The sequence below is a fragment of the Serinus canaria genome, chromosome 4A (genome assembly GCF_022539315.1).
Source record: "Serinus canaria isolate serCan28SL12 chromosome 4A, serCan2020, whole genome shotgun sequence".
Taxonomy (NCBI): Eukaryota; Metazoa; Chordata; class Aves; order Passeriformes; family Fringillidae; genus Serinus; species Serinus canaria.
In genome coordinates this window covers 3,427,029-3,448,016 of record NC_066318.1, presented here as the reverse complement: position 1 = coordinate 3,448,016, position 20,988 = coordinate 3,427,029, and the positions used below count along the sequence as shown (strand labels likewise).

At 43.5% G+C, this 20,988-nt stretch overlaps 1 protein-coding gene across 2 annotated transcripts in view; it reads right to left on the bottom strand.

Annotated features, from left to right (window-relative positions):
• PCDH11X (protocadherin 11 X-linked) overlaps positions 1–20,988 on the bottom strand; it is a 426,671-nt gene that overhangs the window by 213,431 nt on the left and 192,252 nt on the right. For both annotated transcript variants that reach the window (XM_018914439.3, XM_018914440.3), the window contains one exon: positions 16,649–16,720. In XM_018914439.3, coding sequence (XP_018769984.1) covers positions 16,649–16,720 — 72 coding nt within the window. The remainder of the gene's footprint in view (positions 1–16,648; positions 16,721–20,988) is intronic.

Here is a 20,988-nt window from a genome sequence, read left to right as displayed (position 1 = left end):
TTTTCTGTAAGGGGCAAATGTTGCACATCCACTTCCAATCAGAAGAATTTAATAATATTCCATCAGTTTGCATTTGTACTGTCAAATTTTTCTATTTTTTTTTTTTTTTTAGAAGAAATGTGAATAGCCGTTGCTAGCCAGAGTAGCTGTGGACATGAATAGCAGCCTGACTGCCTCCTTCTGCAAAGAGAGCTCCCCCCTTGGTCCCAGCTGAAATCCTAATCAGAGTTCCCTCACAACACAGATATTGTAGGTGTGCTGTGCTAGTCAGTGCTGTTATTATAAATGACATTTCAGGAACTGAAAAAATTGTAGCTTGTCAGTTGAGACCTGTAATCGTTTTCCATTCAGGAAAGGGTTTAACAGGGCTGCTGGTAAAAGGAGGAAAAATACATTCCCTTCCTGCTAATCTCAGAAAGACACAAGTGGTCTAAATTAACAATTATCTTCGACATTGAGGGAGATTTCTAATAGCACTGCACTAGAGTCAGGGTTGGTGTGTTCTGATGGGAATTTAATAACCCAAATCTGCCCCAGCTCAGCAGGATGCTGCAGCAGCTCCGGGAGGGGAGAGGGGTGACCCTGCCCTGTCCAAAATGTGCCCAGAGAGCCCTTGGTGCCACCTGACTGGCCACTGGCTGAGGGCTCAGGAGATGCCACCCTTGGGTACCCACCCTAAAGCAGGCAGAGGGCACAAGATAAACTCACTGCAGAAACAAAAGCTGTTTAATGTGCTGTGCAGCCCAAGAGGAGCTCCTGTGCCTGGTGCTGGTATTGCAGTCCTAAATGGAAAGTCATTTTAATAGAATCCCTTATGATGCCTTCAAATTGCTGCCTAAAATGGAATAAATGAGACAGATGCTTTAAACTCTCAGATGTTTAACCACGTAGTTCTGCTGTGTATTTCTATTTCCACCATGTATTCCTATTTCTGCCATGTATTTCATATAACATGCTTGTTGCTGTCTGTGGGCATGAGAAGAGAACTTATGTTCACAATCTAAAGAACAAGTTACATTAGAACTCCTCAAAAAATCTAACAGCCTTTCTGGATGATAGCCTATGTTGGAAATAAACAGCCAGGAATAGTTCATGGTACAAGCAGATAACTGTGAGATAAGCAGTGAAAAAAGGAAAGGAACATGATTCAATACTGAGCTGTTGTAGTGGCCTACTGGGGAAGGAGGGAAAAATAATCACTGACTTGAAATATCATCATCAAAACAAACCAGAGGAACCTAAACCTCTCTTCCTAACCATATTAATAATTACCAAATACTATAATTTTGATTATAATTGCCATCTCAGCCATTCCAGCTGAGCAGAGCATCCCTTCCCTCCAAACTGCTGCAGCCCCAGCCCTGCTGTCACAGGCAGTGGAGATCACAGTGCCCACTTAGTCAGAAAATCAGAGCTCCCCTTCCTCCCCACGAAGCACTTCATCCTCTGGTAAGCATTGCAAAAAGTCTGGAGCACTGTAGGAAGAATGGCTGGGTAATAAAAGTGTAATTGAAATGGCTACACTGCTGCCTCATTTCATTACTCACACTGGCCTCTGCTTGTTAAATTTTAAGATCTCTTGGGAAACCAGTGCATAATATAACAACACTCCAGAGTGTCAAAACAACCCCTGCTATGATTTATCTCATGCATGACATCAAGGATCTATTTTAAAGTAAAGATTTTACCAGTGAAACAAGTCCTTAAACTTTTCCAGTTCCCTGAATTTAAAGAACGTAGACTAAAAATTGTGGGCAAACTTAAGGAATTTCTGGAGTTCCAGTTGTCTTTGCCTGCCTGAAATGCTTTGAGTGTCCTTACTCTTTTGTATCTGCAAAGTCACTAGAAGAAGAAAATCTAATCTGAGCTTCTTGAACAACAATTAGTATAAGAAAACAAAATTTCATCAAGTAGGCAACTGACAGAAGAAAACCAAACAAACACAAAATCCAATTACAAGCTTAGAAATTCTTTGTTTTGGAGTAATTTTAGAGTTCCATTCAACGCACAGGGACTGTAAATCCTTGAGGGTGACACACACCAGCATTTCAGGGAGGGGTGTCTGAATGCCCAGCACAGCCCTGCTGCTGCCATGGGTGCTCTGAAATTGCCTTTTGAACTACAGCTTTACTAACAAGATCTGAGATGAATGGGCTCTGACAGGTAAAAAAAAGGAGCATTTCTGCACCTCCTGGCTAACTTCACCAGCGACTACAATTAAATTGGAAACCCTTACAACCACAACTACCATTAAAAATCCCTTCTGCCCCATGCAGGTAAGGTCACCACTGAATATTCTGCTTTATTTCTTTCCAAGGAAAACCAGATGCACACCAGCAGTGCCACTTCTCCATCTGCCCTTAATTTCTCCATAAAATCTGCCACAGCCATGGCATGTTACCTGTAGGAAACACCATAAAATTAATTTTGTCTGGGCTTAATTAGCAGTTTTATATTTAGCTCCTTCCAGTGCACAGAGGAGCCCTGGCTCCTCTGCAGCCATGCCTAGGAGTCACTAATAGGCCATAGAACACAAATATAACTTTTTGCTCTCTGCTGCTATGGAAGATTGATCATTTCCAGCAGGCTTTTATTTGGAGGCAATTTCTCCTTTGTGTCAGGAAAGCGTGGCTAACTCTGAGGCAAACACCCTGCCAGAAGAATACTGGAGGAGTGATTTCAGCAAGGACTTTTTACACCCACCTGCCCTTGCCTTGGAAAAGCTGACCCAGGGATCAGGAGAGCCTTAGAGGGGACCCAGAGCAGATTCCCCAAGGGACTGCAGAGCTGCTGCTTTGCTGGGCACAGTCCTGCCCCCAGAGTGAGTGCCACAGGCTCAGATGGGCCACCACACCCCAGCACTCCAGCCCAGAGGAACAACAGCAGAGGACACAAATTGCAAGGGAGATGAAACCATCTTTTTGAAAAATCCACCAGCAGTCAGGGTGTCACCCTGATTTTTTTAAGATTTTCTGAGCCTTCTGATGTTCACGTTCTTGTAACGAGCTTTATCCCACACTTTCTGTAAATAACTCATTGTTCTGCATCCTTTTATGGAGGAGGAGAAATTTGAAGGGCTGTTGGTTTGTCCAGTGTCACTGGAGAGGTGGCACTGTCACCCTTGGTTACTTTTGGAAATCTATGAATGTTGGAGTCAGAAAATAAAGTTCCCTTTTCTATCTTGTGTGTGCACTCGTGTGGTTTCGTGTCCTCCAGTGACACCAGGGTTAGGCACACCAGGGTTTGCTCTTGGTGTTCCTGTCTCTCCCTGGCAGATCCAGTGAGTGGAGCCTGGAGTGATGATGACTGCTCACCACCCAGCCCCCCTGGGGTTATTCTGGCATTGGCTGGGCTAAGTGCAGCTCCTGGGCAGTGACAACAGGACACGGGGCTGTCACAGTTAAATTTGGTCACCAGCTCCTCCTCCCTCCCTCAGTGCATGCTGAGCACCAGCCCCCAGCCCTTGGGAAGAGGCAGAAGCCCCAAATAACCCAGGCAGATCAATAAAAGGGAACAGGCCCTTGAATCCTGGGGTCTCCACGCTGCTAACACAACCCTGTGCTCTCCCTCTTTTCTGTAGAAATTTAAACAATTTAAACCTCGCAGTCTAAAACACATTGGGGAAGTAGAAATCAATGGAAGCTTTGTTATTTCAAGAAAGCAATTCCAAGGAGTCTGGAGCATTGTCTCCTTAGGACTTCAGTTTGCATTTTCAGGCAATTGTGTGGCAAGTTCTTTGGCTGAAGAAGAAAAACATATGGGGAAGCTGTGTGGCCTTTCTGTGAACTGCTCCTTACAGAATGAAATTAATCAGCTACCTGACTTCCACTTTGCCTTAACATTATTGCTCGTTATTTAACTAAAAAAAAACCAAAAAAACCAGATTTTTATTGTTACAGAACCTCAACCTGTCCTGAACTCTGCAGTTCTGTCAGGGGCATCGACTATAATGATCCAGATCTCAAGGTCAGAAATAGAAAGAACTGAGTAAACCACTCATTTCACACTGGGTAACAGTCTCTGAGAATACTGGCCCCTGACATACCACACCGCGAAGAAAAACAAGGAACTTTCATTTTTGATTTAAAGAGTCTAAGTTTACTCAAAGGTGTTTTGTTATCCCCCAAAGTTTTGGAGCAGTATAACCAGCCTTTACAACTTGTCAACATTTAATAGCCTACACCCCAATGATTGATTTTCTTCAATTGGCTTTTTTTCTCCCCTCTCCAACCCATGTATTTAGCTTTTAGGTGCAGCAGGTTGACAAGGCATCTATCATGGCTAAACAGACTAATTCAGAAGCATTTATTTTCTGCAGCCCTTTTTGTTTTGTCTTCTGCTGTTCCTTTGTTCTGCATGTTGCCAGGTACCAACACAGGTTTCTGCCACAGCATCACAAGAAAAGCTGTTCTGTGCTCCTCATTCTGCACTCCCTCCTTCCCATCCTGCCTGCCACCTTCCCCTCCAAGGGACTTGGGTTCATTTGGAGAAGGAAGATCTGAGTAAGGACCTTTCTAAGTGGTTTGGTAGACATTAAAACACGTTTAAGATCTACCTGGTTCACCCTCTTTAAGAATGTCACCTCTCAAGACAATACAAAAGTGGAACAGGAATTTTCCTGTCCAAAATGTTGGTAAGATTAACTGCCACCTATTTAAGCCATGCTGTCCAATAACTCTGATATCTGAGTGCAAGTGATGTGCACTGTGTTCAATGTACAGTGTCAGACACATCCTGAGGTTTCTAAAGCAAAGAGATATCACTGGGGACAATGGTAGAAATGTCTGTTAAGGTTTTTCAGTGAAAATCTATCCCTGAAGAGCAGAAGGATGCTTCTATGAAGGTTGAATTAATTCAGCAAAAATGCAGCATGAGTTACCTGCAGTCCCTTAAACTCATAGAGAGGTCTCAGGGCCTCACAAACCTGAGGATGAACTTAAAAACAGAAAGTAATAATTCTGGGGTCTAATCTGAGCTTCATCTCTCAGATTTGGAGACATGGAACAGAGAGTTAGAGCCTGCATGGGAGCAGCACAGAAGAGGCAGGAGGAGGGAAATCCTCCAACAGCATCACAATTATTTTTATTTTATCAAGTTGCTGTAAAAGGAACATCTTTATTCCTCAGGAAAACAGCACTAGACAATGTTTTTAAGATGTTTCTTAATAGCTAAGCCCCACCTCCTCTCTAGGAAGATAATTAAGAACTGTCTTTCATCTGGCTGCTGTTTGGTGAGGGTAGGAGTGATACACAAATGACTTGAGAGGCTGCTGAGTTAAATCACTCCTGTTTGCAGAAACTGAAATCTGCCAGAGTAAAGCATCACTAATGGATCTGTAGCCAATGGAATAAATACCACTTGCAAGTAAACTAATATTTGAGGAATATGTGAGGAGAAATTTTCTTCCACAAAGGAAAAGACTCCTTCAATTACTGCCCCTCCTGCAGCTCCCTTGGGAATTTCCCAGCTCCTTCTATCAGCTCTCTCTAGGTGGTTCTGGCACGTGCCTTTATGCCTTATAAATATTGTTTTATCTTCTAACTGAAGGCCAAAAGTCCTTTTTTTTCCCCCTTTCGATCAGGATGGGTGCTACAAAACCACTGGACAGAGGAGCTGCCTGCCCAGAGTTCAGGCACGGCTGGCTTATTTCACAATGGCCAGTAAGAGAGATTCATTCCTTCCAAGGGGAAAACAGCATTTTTCCATTAAGTGAACTCTTGTATAATACAGCAGCCTATCTCTGCTTCTTAGAGTCTCCACAACTCTTGCTATCCTTGTTTCCAACTGAGTTGTTTACTTTCTCTCAAATCCTCAGCTTGGCAGAGCTTGTGAACAGCCTGCCACGCTGCTGAGCACAGTGCCACAAATATGAAAGGAAGAAGCAATTCTGAAGGAAGCACATCTGAAAGGAGGAAGATAAAATAGTGATGGCACGATTATTTTTATTTTATCATCAAGTTGCTGTAAAACTGCCAAGCCCAGAGCGTTTCAGCTGTGCTCTGAAAAGAGAGAGCCAGAAAGCTCTTCCCTCTCTCACTGCTTCTCCCCACCAAAGAAAAAAAGTTCAGATGTTTCCAACTCACAACACTTGTAAGTCCTGAGATAGAGAGAATGAAACAGATCATAAAGAATCCTCACTTTTACTTAAATAGGCAGAGATCTGGGTGATAGGCACAGGTATGAAGCAGTTAAAGAAAAAACAATTGGGATTGAAAAGAGCCAAGAGCTTTTTTCTCCCTGAGACCTGAGTGCCCCAGGCACCCCTCCCAGGGAGGCTGCTCAGCAGGGAAACCAAATCTGCACAGAGAAAACATCAGAACCCTGTGTGGATGGCAAAGATTTCAGGGATCTTGGACTTGCTGAGCACAGAGATCTTCAACCCAACTGATTCTGTGAAATGATCCTTAAAATCAAACTCGGGAAGGAGAACATTTTAACATGGACATGACAGAGATCACTGTAGAAACCAGGTTTTCTCATAAGGAAATAACTATAGGAATTCAGAGAGGAAAATAGAAGTATAAAATATTGCCAGTTAACCCAGCACTAAAAATGTCCCCACAGTGCAAATACTTTGGTAATAAGTAATTAATAAATCTGGTAATAGCACTTCAGATTAGGACATTGCCCTGAAAGCCTTTAACTTAAAAGAAGCACAAGAGCTCCTCTTGTCCATGGCAGTGACTGACTCTGGGCACCCTGGCAGGGGAAGTTCACAAAATGCTGACAACCTGAGTATTTATGTGAGCCTTAGCTGAAGAGTGAAGAGGAATTTAGAATAAAATCTTGAGGGAGGGCAGCAGCACAAAGAGAGGGCATGACAAATAAAAGAAAGTGCAATTTCTGCCTGGGTTGGTAGTTTACACCATCTGTCCTGCAGATATATGGTGAAATTCAGGGCATTACAAAGTACTGTGGAAATTTATGGATTTCCAAACAAAGCAGTAGAATATGCATCTTTTCAGGGATGATGAATTCTGCAGCAAACACCAACCACTGTCAGACTGTTTGCAACATTAATTCTTTTCTGAGTCTGGGAAACTTCCAGTGTCTGTTAGAGCTAGAAAACAGCACCGTGCACAACAATTATTGTGGGTTTGGGGAAGGCAAAAAGGCTTTTCAAAACAAAGCCAAAATGGAAAGTTCTGCTGATCATTTTCCAAACTACAGATGCTGATCTGCAGCACCAACACCTCCTGTCTGGAGCCTGGCATCCTTTTCTAATGGCATTTTCCCTGATTTAGCTTCATTAACAACTCAATTAGAACCAGTTTGTAAAATTCCAGCAAAAACCAGTTTGCATTCATGGCAGCATGGAAGAAGGAACCCTCCAAATGAAGAAGTTCATCCATGGAAAGGATGATACACCCTGAAAAACTCCCTTCCTTCTTCAAGGTGGAGTTAGCTGCCAACCAAAAACATTTCCTTTCCTAAGAAAAGACAAATACTGAATTATACAAATCTGTTTTCAGTGTATTTTGAGTCAGCACATAGATTCTGCTGCTCACCCGTGTCCTTCAGTTCCAAGCAGGCAGAATGGAGGCTGGAAATACCATGTCAGTGCCAAAGGAGTCCAGGCCACCATCTCTTTGAGATTCCCTGGAATTTGCCTCCAACTGTGGCACAAACCTGTGCTGCTGGACAGTGACAGGGACAGAAATGGCTCCTATGGCCTGACAATCAACAACTGCAGAAACGTGGAAAGGGACAGCATGAAGGGGAAAACAAAGAGATCTGGAGGAAGATCTCAATTGTTGAACCAACTGTGAGAGGGCACACCCGTGTCCCTGCACATCTCACAGACACCTGGATCAGATCAGGGGACACAGGCAGGGAAGCCTTGGGGCCAGCCTGGATTCTGACATTCCCAGCTCAGCATCTCCATCTGCAATCAAAAGCTGTCAGAGCAGGAAAAGTCCCCACAGCACAATTTGTTCTTCACCATTTCTCTGTTTTGAAATCCCTTTTAGGTGAAGAAAACCAATGAAATCTTAGCAAGAAGCCCCACGGAGCTCTGCTGCCCAGTGAACTCAGAGGCCTGAGGAGTGAGAAATGCCCATTTTCTACTGTCTAAAGCACCCTAGAAGGACTGACATGGGCACCCTGAGTGCCACAGCAGCACCTGCACCCTCTGGGAGTGCCCCTGTCTCCTTGCAGGAGCCGAAACCCACTGCAGATGCTGACTCTGATCATCTCCCCTCGTTATTTATTGGATTCTTGCTCAAAGGCAGATGGAGAGAGCAGTGGTGTTAATCTCATTTGGGATTGAATGAGTCCAAAATACACATTGCCTTCGAGGCACTGGGGCACCACGTTGGAGTCTATCTGCTTTATATGCAACAATTTTCAGCCAAAAAGTTAATCAGACCATAAAATATCCTTCAAGAGAAACAACTGATTTTGCAGATGAGGAGTTGCCTCAGAGGGTGAGCAACCTGGCAACCCAGAGCCACCATCCCCACTAAGACACAGAACAATAATCATATAACTTAATGGACTGGTGAAATCCCACGTTTCAGCTGACTAAATTCAGGCAAAATCTCTTTTCAGCACTGAAGATGTGTGAGAGAGAGTTTGGGTGTGCATTGGGAGCCTTAGCAGCATTTATGAACAATCTGCCCCCCAGCACTGGGTTTCAGCCTCCATCCTTTGTGAGCAGTAGTAAAATATTCAGTGATACAGAATCAAACTGGAGGGAACCTCTGCAGGGGAAGAGCTCACAGTGCACTTTGTGCCTCCTTGTGACATTGACTTTATGGCTCTGTTTGCTGTCCAGAATGAAAAATTTGTGTCACTAATTCATCAGGAATTAACACACCATGTTCTTACTAAACGTTGGAAAAGTTTACTTAAAAAAAAAGCCAACAAACCAAACAAAAACACCAGCACCAGCAAAAGATGGTTACAAGCTTCCTAAAAACGGTGTGGGAAAGAAAACATCAGGAGATCAACCACGAGTTAAAACCCCAAAACTTCCAAAGCTTTCCCTCAAACACTCTCCATGCTAAGATCTGCACGGAAGCCAATACCATTTTTAAGATTTAAAGCACAACACCAGAGAGATTTTATGATGTTCATGCTTTCCAAGGGCTTTTCAAGCTGCTCCTCTCCCTCCCAGATGCATAAATCCCTGCTCTGGTGGAGCAGAGAAGAGGATGGGTCTGTTCCTGGGCACAGCTCCTGCCTCCCCTTGCAGCTAAGTGCCAGTGACAGCCAGGTGGGCATGGGAAAGGGACACCTCCATCAATCCCAGCTCCTTTGTGTCCCCAATTTGAAGATTTATGCAAGCTGAGCACAGCTCACAGCACTAAGTTACAGCCCAATGGCACTTAATGGTTTTGATACTGGGAGCTCTCTCCTAAATAACAGGGGTGTCTCTGCTCCCTGGCCAAAAGGGGGTGAAGGAAAAGGAAAAGCCTTTCTGAGCTTCCCCATGGATAACTGAGCCCCTCCCAGAGCTCCTCTGCATCTCCTGAAAGCAGGCCCATGTGATTGACTCTGACAGGGCTTTGTGCACCCCCAAAGATGAAGGAGTAGCTGCCTACCTGCCCTTTTTAAACCATGTTCCACTGCTGAGGGCCCATCTCCTCCAACTCAGCCTGGGGAAGAGCAGGATAAATGTCCTGGCTGCTCTGAGCAGCACAGCTCAAGGCACTGACAGCTTTGTGCTTTGGGGTTACCCTGTTTACAGGGTAACACAGCCCAAGGCACTGACAGCTTTTTGGGGTCACCTGTGTGCTTTGGGGTTACCCTGTTAACAGGGTAACACAGCCCAAGGCACTGACAGCTTTTTGGGGTCACCTGTGTGCTTTGGGGTTACCCTGTTTACAGGGTAACACAGCCCAAGGCACTGACAGCTTTTGGGGTCACCTGTGTGCTTTGGGGTTACCCTGTTTACAGGGTAACACAGCCCAAGGCACTGACAGCTTTTTGGGGTCACCTGTGTGCTTTGGGGTTACCCTGTTTACAGGGTAACACAGCCCAAGGCACTGACAGCTTTTTGGGGTTACCTGTGTGCTTTGGGGTTACCCTGTTAACAGGGTAACACAGCTCAAGGCACTGACAGCTTTTTGGGGTCACCTGTGTGCTTTGGGGTTACCCTGTTAACAGGGTAACACAGCTCAAGGCACTGACAGCTTTTTGGGGTCACCTGTGTGCTTTGGGGTTACCCTGTTAACAGGGTAACACAGCTCAAGGCACTGACAGCTTTTTGGGGTCACCTGTGTGCTTTGGGGTTACCCTGTTTACACGGGGCTGGGGGCCCAGGTGATGCTCCACAGCTGAGCTCCCTGCTCCCCCTACCAATCCTTTGCTCTTTGCACCTCTGTCTGAGCCTGTAACAGCAACCCTGGCATGTCAGAAGCAGGAGGAAAGAAAAGATTTAACAGTGTGAGCCAAAGGAATTAGGCAGACAGCATCGCTGTCAGGGCGGACAGAAAGGTAAAAGACATTCTACAAGGCAAATGACTCAGAAAGGATTTCAGTGCCTCAAGGAGGACCTGAAGCCTTTGCCACAGGCTCATTTCCCCTTGAGCAGTTGGATGTTTGGGCTGTGGGAGCACAGGGAGCAGTGTGACTGGGCTGAGCACGGCAGATCCAGCCCCAGAGCCCCACTGGACTGAGCTGCATGGAAGGTCCCTGGAGAGGCCTCCCTGCTTTTAATGAACTCATGAGAGAACTCTATATTGGCTCAAATTGAGAGGTTTTTTATCATGGAATCACAACCCAGTCTGGAAAACAGACAGCTAAACTTAAATGAAATGGGAATTATACTCTGCTTTGGCAATAGTCTCCCCTGCTGAAATCAATAGCAAATTCAGTGCTCACAGCTCTGAGAGCCTGCTTCTTTTTGTCCCTGTTTTCTCTGAGTGACTTTTCAGCTACACAGAGACCAACCTCCACTGCCATGCACCATGGCAAAACAGGATCTTGAAAAAAATATTGTATATATACACTAAAGTCTGCCTGAAATCCTGCCAGGGTAACACAAACAGAGTTCTGCCTGTTGGCCAGGTAACCTCAGCAACCCTGCTCTGCTGCGGAGTAAGTCTTGATTTAATTAGAATTAAGATTTTATTTGCAAACATCTTGTAATTACCTTTTTTATTTTACAGTTGAATACTCCCAGTGGCCTACTAAGGCTGATATACTGGTTTCTATGTGGCAAGTTGGTGGTGTTCTACTCCACATTAACTGGAACCAGGGGAAACTATCAATAGACAAGAATCTGTTAATGCCCCTTTCCACTCCATAAACTGCCTTTTCAGAGTCACCTTCCAGAGCTGTGTCCTGATTTCTGGATGCATTATTTGTTCAGGATGTCAGGGATAATTAGTGTGTTTTCTTTTCTCTCCAGTTTCTCAATAAAATGTTATTTTGTTCCTGCAGACACTCAAATCACACAAAGACAACTCCCTGCTTCCAGCTGGCCTCAGGCTTGGGAGGTCTCCATTTGAAGAGATCAAGTCTCAGGTTTTAAGACTGGAGTGCTCAAAAACAGTTCAGAAATTTATGTGGGCAATTCAAACTGCATTTAGAATCCCCACATCTTCTACTCTGATCTGGTCTTATATTACTGGGTGGGGTTTTTTAATTTTACCAAATTTTTTGTGTTAGCACTCAGGATTACAATTGAAGCTCCATTACATAAGGAATATATTCAAGGAATATTTGAATTTACCAACGCACCAAAAAAATGGGAATATTTTGAGCACACAGATTCTAAATAGTGAATTTACCTGGGTGTGAAAAGACTGCATAAATCTGTTTGGGTGGCTGGTTTCTATTGAAGACACCAAACCTGGAAAAAAGCTTTGTTTTCATTCTGACTTTGACTGGTTTTGAATCCTAAAGGCTCAAGCTGTGACTGAAGCAAACAGAGCACACCAGGACTCCATGAACAATAATTCAATACCCATGAACTGTGGGAACAAAATATGCACTGAATTCTTATTAATTGCTTCTCTTCAAATATTTAACTGCAGTTGCTAATGTTTATTCTTAATTTAAAACACTTTTTATAATTAAAAAAAAAAACAAAACAAACAACCTATTTAAATTTTGAATATTTTTAAAGCCAAGATCAAACCACAGGCCATATTGCAATATATCTCACTTGTCAATAAAATGAGTGCCTAAATAAGTACCTTCAGGCAGATTTATCAGAAGCAGAGTAGCAAATGTGGTTGGATGATATTTATTACTGGCAGCTTTTTGCCTGTGAGCAGGAGCTGAGGGGAGCAAGGTGAATTGCCAGCTCTCCTAACAAGACATCTCTGTCAGAGGGTGCTTGGAGACTTTTCTGTCCAGAAATGCTCAGGGGAAAGCCTGGCTGCAGATTAGGGCTCAAAACCACTGCAAAGAACAAGAATGGCTGCACATGGCTGTGCCTGCCTTGCTGGGCATTTGGAGGCAACCAGAATTACATGACTTGATTCACTTCACAAAAACTGATTAGTAAAACCCCCTGTGGATTTCTTAACTATACTATGGAGGGATATAAGATTAGTGTAGCAATTCCCATCATCAAACGTATTTACTGATAAAATATTGGATTAGTGATGTTGTATCCACTGTTCTAAGATTATAAAGTGATTCTTTAAAATTGAGCAAAAAAATAAACCAAAACAAAACAACCCTACACTCTATCATTTGTAGTTAGATTTGAGTGAGTGGTTCTGCCTTTCCAGAAAGATTTTGCAATTTTGCTTCAAAAAAAAAAAAAAAGGACTGTGTTCTGCACACAAATAAAGAGAAACTAAAACTATAGATTCAGAAGAATCCTCTTTTTGAGACACAAATGGCTGGATTTGGCTGGGTCTTGCTGCTCCTGCTTGAGGTGCCCAGTGCTGTGGAATGCTCCACCTTTAGAGCAGGTGGTAATAAAGCCTTGCTGGTGTGAGGTGTGGTTTGTTTGAACCCACATCACTCATTTGAAACCATCATCCTCAGACACTCACCCCTCCCAGAGAGCTCTGAGGGCCATCATTGTCTCAGGTTCCACTGACAGTGAGCAGTGAGGGAGGAAGAGCAGGAGGAGAGGGGATAAATTAACATGTTCATTATAGTAATTATGCTACATTTGGGCCAGGAAGATTAATGCAGCTGTATCCTGACTTTTTAGCCATTATCTTCAGTGACTAAAAGCACTTGGAGTTCTCACAATTAATAAACAAACAAAAAGCTCCAGCACTATCATCACCTTCTCACGTTTTATCCCACTGAACACCTCCAGGAACCACTTGTATGAAGTATTTCAGAGAGACATATAATAGGCAGTGCTGTAGGAGTCACCAAAAAGAAATTAAATCAGAAATATTCTGCAACTGAAGAGTGGGAGTTTTGTTGTACCTGTCATGCTGGCAAACCTCGCTGTTTGCCACTACTGCAGTTTGAACTGAAGCATTGTTCCTTTTGGAGAAGAAAATGGTAAATCCCTGTTGTCTCTTTCTGGATTCACCTGCCCAGGAATGAGAGAACCCTGGGGGTTTTAGGGTGGAGAAGACATGGTGACCTCACCATCTCCCTGGGCTGCCTAATTCCAGTGCTTTCAGTGAAGAAGTTTTTCCTTTTTGCTACCACATCTAAACCTTGGAAAACCTTCAGGCCATTTCCTCTCACCCTGTCAGTTGTTCCCTGAGACCAATCCCACCTTGCCAAAGCCTGGAAGAAACAATTTGTTTCTGATTCAGAACCGTGGTGATCAATATTATTTCCATGCCACTGCCACACAAAATTCAGCACCAGCAACCTCAGAAATCTAAACAATCAGAGATTATTTTGATTTTAAATTGTCCTGTCTGTAATGGGCTGTAAATTTAGAGGCTATAAATACATAATCTTAACCGCAGTAGCTCTGAACAGCCTTGACAGGGTTTATCAGCTAAATGTTTAATCAGGCAAAGCAGCAAAAAACACAACCACAGGAATACATGGTAGTTAGCATTTAAATAAAGCTTGTAAACCAATGACAAGTCTATTTGGGCAACTACTCCCACACGTGTTCCTTATCTGCAAGGGTCTTGTCCCAGATTTATGGGAACCAGTCTCTCGTACTTTATTTTCCAGGCAGGAACATCAGTTCCCATTCACTGAGTTCACAGGAAAAAAGATGCAGAAAACTACAAGTTAAAAGGCACGGCCATGAAAAAAGAACTCCCCCAATGTCAATGCCATACTGCTCTGTGAACTTAATCAACCACAGCCAAAACCCCTCAAAACACAACTGTAAAACCAAGAACAAAACCCTGCCACACAGAAGGAGAAATGAGCCTGACAAAGCACCACAGCTCTTTCCTGTCTAATTGCAGAGCAGTTTCAAAATTCCCAGCAAAACCTGGCTGCTTCCAGGACCCAACCTTGAGCAATAAGGCAAGTAGGAGCCATGGCAGCCCAATCCCAAATCCTTGTTACCCCAGCCTGTAAGCTCTGTGTGAAATTGCCCTGCTGCTAGCAGGGCCAGATGTGGCTCTTTCTGCCTCGCTGCCCTTTGGCCCTGCACACAAACCCTGCTCTGGGCTGCTCCATCCCCTCTCTGCTGCCAGAACTCAGCCCACAGCAGTCCAAGCACACAAAATGACTTTTTATTGTTGTTATTAAATAGACACAAGTAGTGAGTCTCTCCCTTGTGTGTATTGTGAGGGATTCAAAAAACTCTCATGGAAGTAACACCTTTGTGTACAGAGGAATTGGTTCATTCCAGCAGCTTTTAAATACATTTCTCCTCTTTTTAGAGTTGGGAACCATTTGCTTTATGAGCACCATTTGGATCATTTGTCTGTTGCTCATAAAATAGACAAAGCTTTTATCCATGCCATGAATTTTTACTCACTTTATACAAAATACCTAAGGAGGGATTTGCAGTGGCTAGAATTACATCCATGAAAGAATTATCAACTAATTTAATTTTCTGCTACAATAATGGTTCCAGCAGTTTTTGATTTTGTTGATTGCATTTCTTCTCTCCAAGAAACAAAAAAGCATATTAGCATTAGTCTGTTTTCTAAAGCAAATACATGCAAAGAAGCTGTCTTTTAAAATAAAAAATAAATAGGAACGACAAAAATATTTTATGAATTTTAATCTTTGTGGTTATTAATTAAAGCTGTGGCAAATGCAGATTTCAACAGCAATCAAACAGCATGGGGATGGTCTGTTGTGGTTCCAGCAAGAACAAGGATTCCCATCAACACTGGGAGAGTGCAACAGAAATATCCCTTGGCAGGACTGCTGGCAACAAGTCACACAAACCACCAGGGAAAAGTGGCTGCAAAATTCACCTGTGTCACCCACGGTCACACACCAGTGCCCCACTAAATGACAAGCACAGGATCAAGCTGCTTCAACAGCTCCTCTCTCAACTCAGAAGCCAAAATCCACTCCAAGAGCCCAAACCTCCGAGCTCCAGGCGAGGAAAGGCTGTAGGAGAGGAGCAGGAGGAGCCCATCAGTGCTCCATCCCCTGGGACCAGACACCTCCTGCCCATCAAGAGTTAATGCCTGCTGCCAGCTGAGGAGCACAGCAAGCCCCCAAGGACTGCACATAAACATTATTGATTGCAGACTCAGATCGATTAACTGCTGTGATTAGCAGCTGCCCGGATGGAGGATTTGGGAGGTTTGGCTGTGCAGGGGCTGGGCACAGCACACCCTGGGAAAAGGGGAAATCCTGTGCCTTGGAGAGCAGCAGCTGAGGGGCTGCCCTGCAACACAGGGCTGGCAGATTTACAGACAGAAATCTCCTCCCTGCATGCACCAACATGAGCAGCAGATATCTGGGACTGCAGGGAAGGCTTTCTCAGCTGAGAGCTCCTGTGTTTCAGCAGCTGCATGGGCTGGCCCGTGGCAGCCTGCACAGCCAGCACTGCACCTGCTAAAGGGAAATGCACTCGGGCATGAACAGAGCTGAGAGGGCTTTTTCATTTCCACTGCTCAATTCCTGCACTGTATCTGCCACAAGCTTTGGGAGCAGAGGCCTCTAGAACAAACCTAACTTCCAGGATTTCACATTTCACTGCTTCTTTCGATCCCCCACATCACCTCTGAAGCCACACACTCCATGTGCAGCACACTGATACACGGGAATGAACAGCAAAAAAGGCTCTGAAATCCTCCACATCAAACATTCACAAACATTTTTTTTAACTAATTACAAACACCAAAATATTCAAACCCATTCCATGTTAAGAAAGACTGCATATTAATGTCCATGTTTCTTTATTGCTTTTTGCATGAATAATTTCTGCTTCATTCTTGGTTAAATCCTCGTGAAGCAAAGGTTGATCTCTCAAACCTCCCTCCCAAAATAACAAACATTCACCACTTCATTCCTGCACCAGATGCTCACAGTTTACTGACACACCGATAAAACCATCAAAGTAGTTTTGTTTTGTCAAGTTCTGCAAAATTTTGGTTTTTTAAGCACAAGTTGAAGGCAAGATAATGCTGGCATTTCTCCCTTGAAAAGAACTTAACTCAAAGGGGACCACCAATAGTCTGGGCAGCCAAAAACCAAAACAAATCATTTTGACATGTGATAGAAAAACCACAGAGCAACTTGTTGCAACACTTTTTTGCAGCTCATTTTCATGAATACTTACAGAAACTGCCACTACAGAAAACCAGTGATCAGAAAAGTTGTTCCAGCCTACCTGTGGCTGAGTCCAGGGCTCCAGGGTCGTTTCTTTCAGAGGAGTTTGTGGCCTTCCCACTTCTTTTGTGTGCTTTTGGGAGAGAAAAAGATGTGTCAGTGATGTGTTCAGTCAGCATTCAGCATTAGCATCCCTTGAGGGAATAAAGCAGGTACAAATCCCACACAGTAACGCAGCAATGCATCCCTGCACACATTTGGAGCAGGCTGCAACTTTGGTTTCCCCCAGCTAAGAAACTTTAGAGAGTTGCTGTATCTTTCAAGGTGTGGGGGTACACACCTTCATCTGTGCATGCAGGTAAAAAGTTCAGCCAAAAGCATGAAATTATTTGGCACCAGAGTAAGGCTCAGCAGCAGAAGCTCAGAGGGAGCTCAGCTCTGGGCTCTCTGCTGTTTCCTGCCCTGTGCAGTGTGTTGTGCTCACTGTAACTTCAATGGATGGATCAGAAAAGGAAATTTTGGGAAACACTTTTAAAGCTGCATTATTTGGATGTGGAGCCAGATGTTCAGGTGAGAGCCCTTGTCCTTCTCTAATCCTCAGAGCTGGAGCCAGGAGACAGAGCAGTTCAAGGCTTTCTGTCTCCTTGCCTTCCCACTGCTTGGAATGTTCTCAGAAAAACCACCCCAAATCAAAAGTCCATCTAATCAAATAGATTCAAGTGCTCTTCAAAGACTCTGATCCTTCACCCTTTCTTTTTTTTTTTACAATACCAAAATATCCTGCAATTCTTTATTTACATCTAATTACTCTACTGCAATAATAAATACACAAGATTTACATAATAATACATAATAAATAATACATAATAATTAATAATACATATTAAATAATAATACATAATAAATAAATAAGATTTTGGTCACTAGGACTGAGCATTTAGGATGTTGGCACTTTTTAATTTTCTCCATATGTGCTTCCAGGGAGGGAATTTTACACAATGATTAAAAGGACATAAGTCTCCTATTTCTTTCTCCCTAAATTTTTGTTCTGTCATAAAACAGAAACAATGGCATTCACAGGACTAAAAACAAAAGATCCTCTGCTGAAATACTTGTAAGCAGCACCAGGATTTTCCTCCTCCTAAAGAACATCTCTAAGAGCTGCCCTTTGACCATATCTAACACAAATATCACATTATCCAGGGCCCACACCAGAGTGCTCTGAATGCCCATGGAGACTGCAAAGATTGACAGAGAAAAGGAGAGAGGTGCCATTGGATTTTTTTGTCTTTTACACCAAACTACAGCAGCTTAAAAGGAAGCATTGTTTTTTAAATACTGAATTTGTGGGCAACTTCATTTTGCATGGAGCATTCACAGGGCTTCTTTCAAAAAACCACCTTATTAAACGGCAATTGTGTTTTGGCAGGTTGGATTGCCTGTAATAATAGATTACAGGCAATAATTTTTACCATTTTTTTTGTTATTTTATATTTTGGGGTAGCAATGGAATATGATTCATTCTTGAAATAGAACAATAAGTGCATTTCAAAAGTAAAAAGAAATAACCACGGATTTAGTGAATGCTAAAAAGAGTTAAAATGAATGCATCTGGAAAGGGAAGGTTGTGTTTTTCATGTGTTCAAAAGCAAATGTAGTCTACCTTATAATCTTGCTTTAATCATCAGCCATCAAAGGGACCAAAACACACAATGAAAATTATTAAACATATCAATTGTGATGCTAAAGATACCATAATAATTCCACAGGGACCAGCCTGCCAGGAACTGATGTTAAAAATCACATTATTTCTTAAAAAATAATTCTTCTTGGCCTTTCACACCAGTTTTTAATACAACCTTTGTCCACTCAGAGGGCAAAAAGAAAAATGAATAAACAAGTGATTATGCAGGGAAAACAGATGAAAAAGTGCATTTAGGAGAAACAGCACTTGAAGTGTTTGGGTAACACTGGAAACCATCTTCTCAATCTTAGACACGGCTTGATGAAGACTCAAAGAACTCAAAGCTGAGTTTTATTTGGACTTGCCCCATTTACTTCCTGAAGTTCCCCCTGCCCTGCACCTAAAGGGACCCTGTCACCCCCTCTAGATAAAATACCAGGAAAAAGGGAGAGCACACAGAAAGAGTGAAAACAGTGCAGGTTCCAGAGAAACTGCTGCTCCTGGAGGGAAGGAGGACAAAACCAAGCAGCAGCTCCCTTATCCCTGAGGATTTCCTGACACAGGAAACCCCTTGGTGGTATTTCCACCACTCCAACTGTCCAGCTCTGGTTTCCATGGAGAACCAGGGGGGATTTGTGTGACCACTCTGCTTGGAAACCCCTTGGTGGTATTTCCACCACTCCAACTGTCCAGCTCTGGTTTCCATGGAGAACCAGGGGGGATTTGTGTGACCACTCTGCTCGTGGACAAACCCACCCCACAGGGGCTGGGAGCCCACAGGGACAGCTGGCACCCACCCTGGGCTGTACCTGTGACAGGAGGCAAATCCTCTGCAGCTCCAGCCCAGAGCTGCCCCTCTCCAGGTGGGACAGCTGCTCTGAGCTGCCTGCTGCACCTGGAGCACAGAGCTCCTGGTGAGATACACACACCTTGCAAGGGCTCACACCAGCAGAGCTCAGCCACAAGTTCTCCCTCTGTTTTAAAGAGGGAAAGTGTAATGAGAGACAATCCTCACAGGAGCTTCTTCCCTCCAGCACAGATAAAGCAGCTCTTACTAAAAGTGGGAAGTTTTGGGAAGCCTTTATCCCCTTGTTTAGCCTGGAGCATCTTCCTACAGACTTCTGCAGCTTCCCCAAATCCCCTGAAGAAACAATAGACTGTGCCCACAGTCTTTTTTTCATGTTCCCTCCACTTCCCCAATTTGACATTCAAGTTCCACACGTGGAAGAGAGCTGTGCTTGTGATGAGATCAAAGATGCAATTGGATGGGAGCAAAGATGGGAGACCTCAGCCTGGACATGATGTGGTGGTTCCAGCAGTTCCAGTAGAGCTCCCCCAGCCTGGGCACACACACTGATTGCAGTTTCTCTAGCAGGCAAGCCTGACTGGTGGAATAAATGTGGTTTTTTTTCTATGTTGGAAGAGCCACCTGTACCTCTGTGAGAGCCCCCTGTACCTCTGTGAGAGCCCCCTGTACCTCTGTGAGAGCCAGCTGCTGTTCCACCAGCACAGGGGGTACCTGGACAACTGCTCCTGCTCCTCCTGAGCCCTCCCCCTCTGCTGCAGCTCAGGGAGACACATTCTGCCCCAAATCATCCCCTGGCACTCTGTCACTGCTGTGGTACAGGCACTGAGCAAGGCACAAACAAAGGAACCACATAAAACCTTGCTGGCTCTAAAGGTTTCCTTCATCTCAGAATTATTTCTTATTGTCCACTAAGAAATGCAATAATTCCAGCTGCTCCCCAGGCCTGTCTACCTACATAAACTCCAATTTTCAGGTGTTTTGAGAAACAAAGTTTCGGTTTGCTGTGCCATCATAGAGCCAGCCCCATCACCTGACCACCTAGAAATGGCCCTGATCAGTGCTGTTACCAATCCATACAGTCCAGAAAAATAACCAGGCCATAAAAAGACTGTGCACAAAATCTTTTGCTGATATTTGGAATTTTTGGTTTGGTTGTAACAGCAAAAGAAAGCTTTAATATTTAATCAAAGCAGTTATTAAGTATTTTTTTAAGGGGGAAATCAAATTCATCATGAATATTTCCTGTTGTTTATTAGGAGCAATAAGTTAACAAACATATAATTACTTATGACAACTTGACAGGTAATATCCAGGCTTCCAAAACCTACCAGAGAAAATGAACTGCAAAACAGATTTTAAAGGTTATGAAAGTGTTTTAAGTCAGATATCATTTTTGTCTTCAATGGAATGATGGATCTGGGTGTTCCAGAGTGGTCCTCCCTCTGAAACATGAGAGGAAATCTTTGGTGCATCTGAGATAACTCAAACTGATTGGTTTTTTTTTTTTTTCTAATACTAAATACTGGATTGGTTCAGCTGGACAGATGTTACCTCCATTCCAGCCTCCTTCTCTATTGACAAGGTTTTGCTTTTCTTCAAAGCCAATCTTGACTTAGAATGAAAAAGGAAAAACAAAAAGTTACAACACGACAACTTAGGTTTACCTTTTCTGATTTCTGGAAAAGCCCTAGAATTACCCAGTACTACCACCAGTAATTCTAGTGGTTATTGATTACTGTGAGTAGCAAGAGCTGACTGAAATTCCAAGATAACGCCATGCATTTTTCTCTGGTGCCTTAGGAAACTGCTATGGCAGCGTGAAAATTGTCTGACTCCAAGTGTCCCACCCCTGCCCTTTACAGCAAAGGAAAAATACAAAACCAAACTGTATGAAACAAGCTTTCAAGCT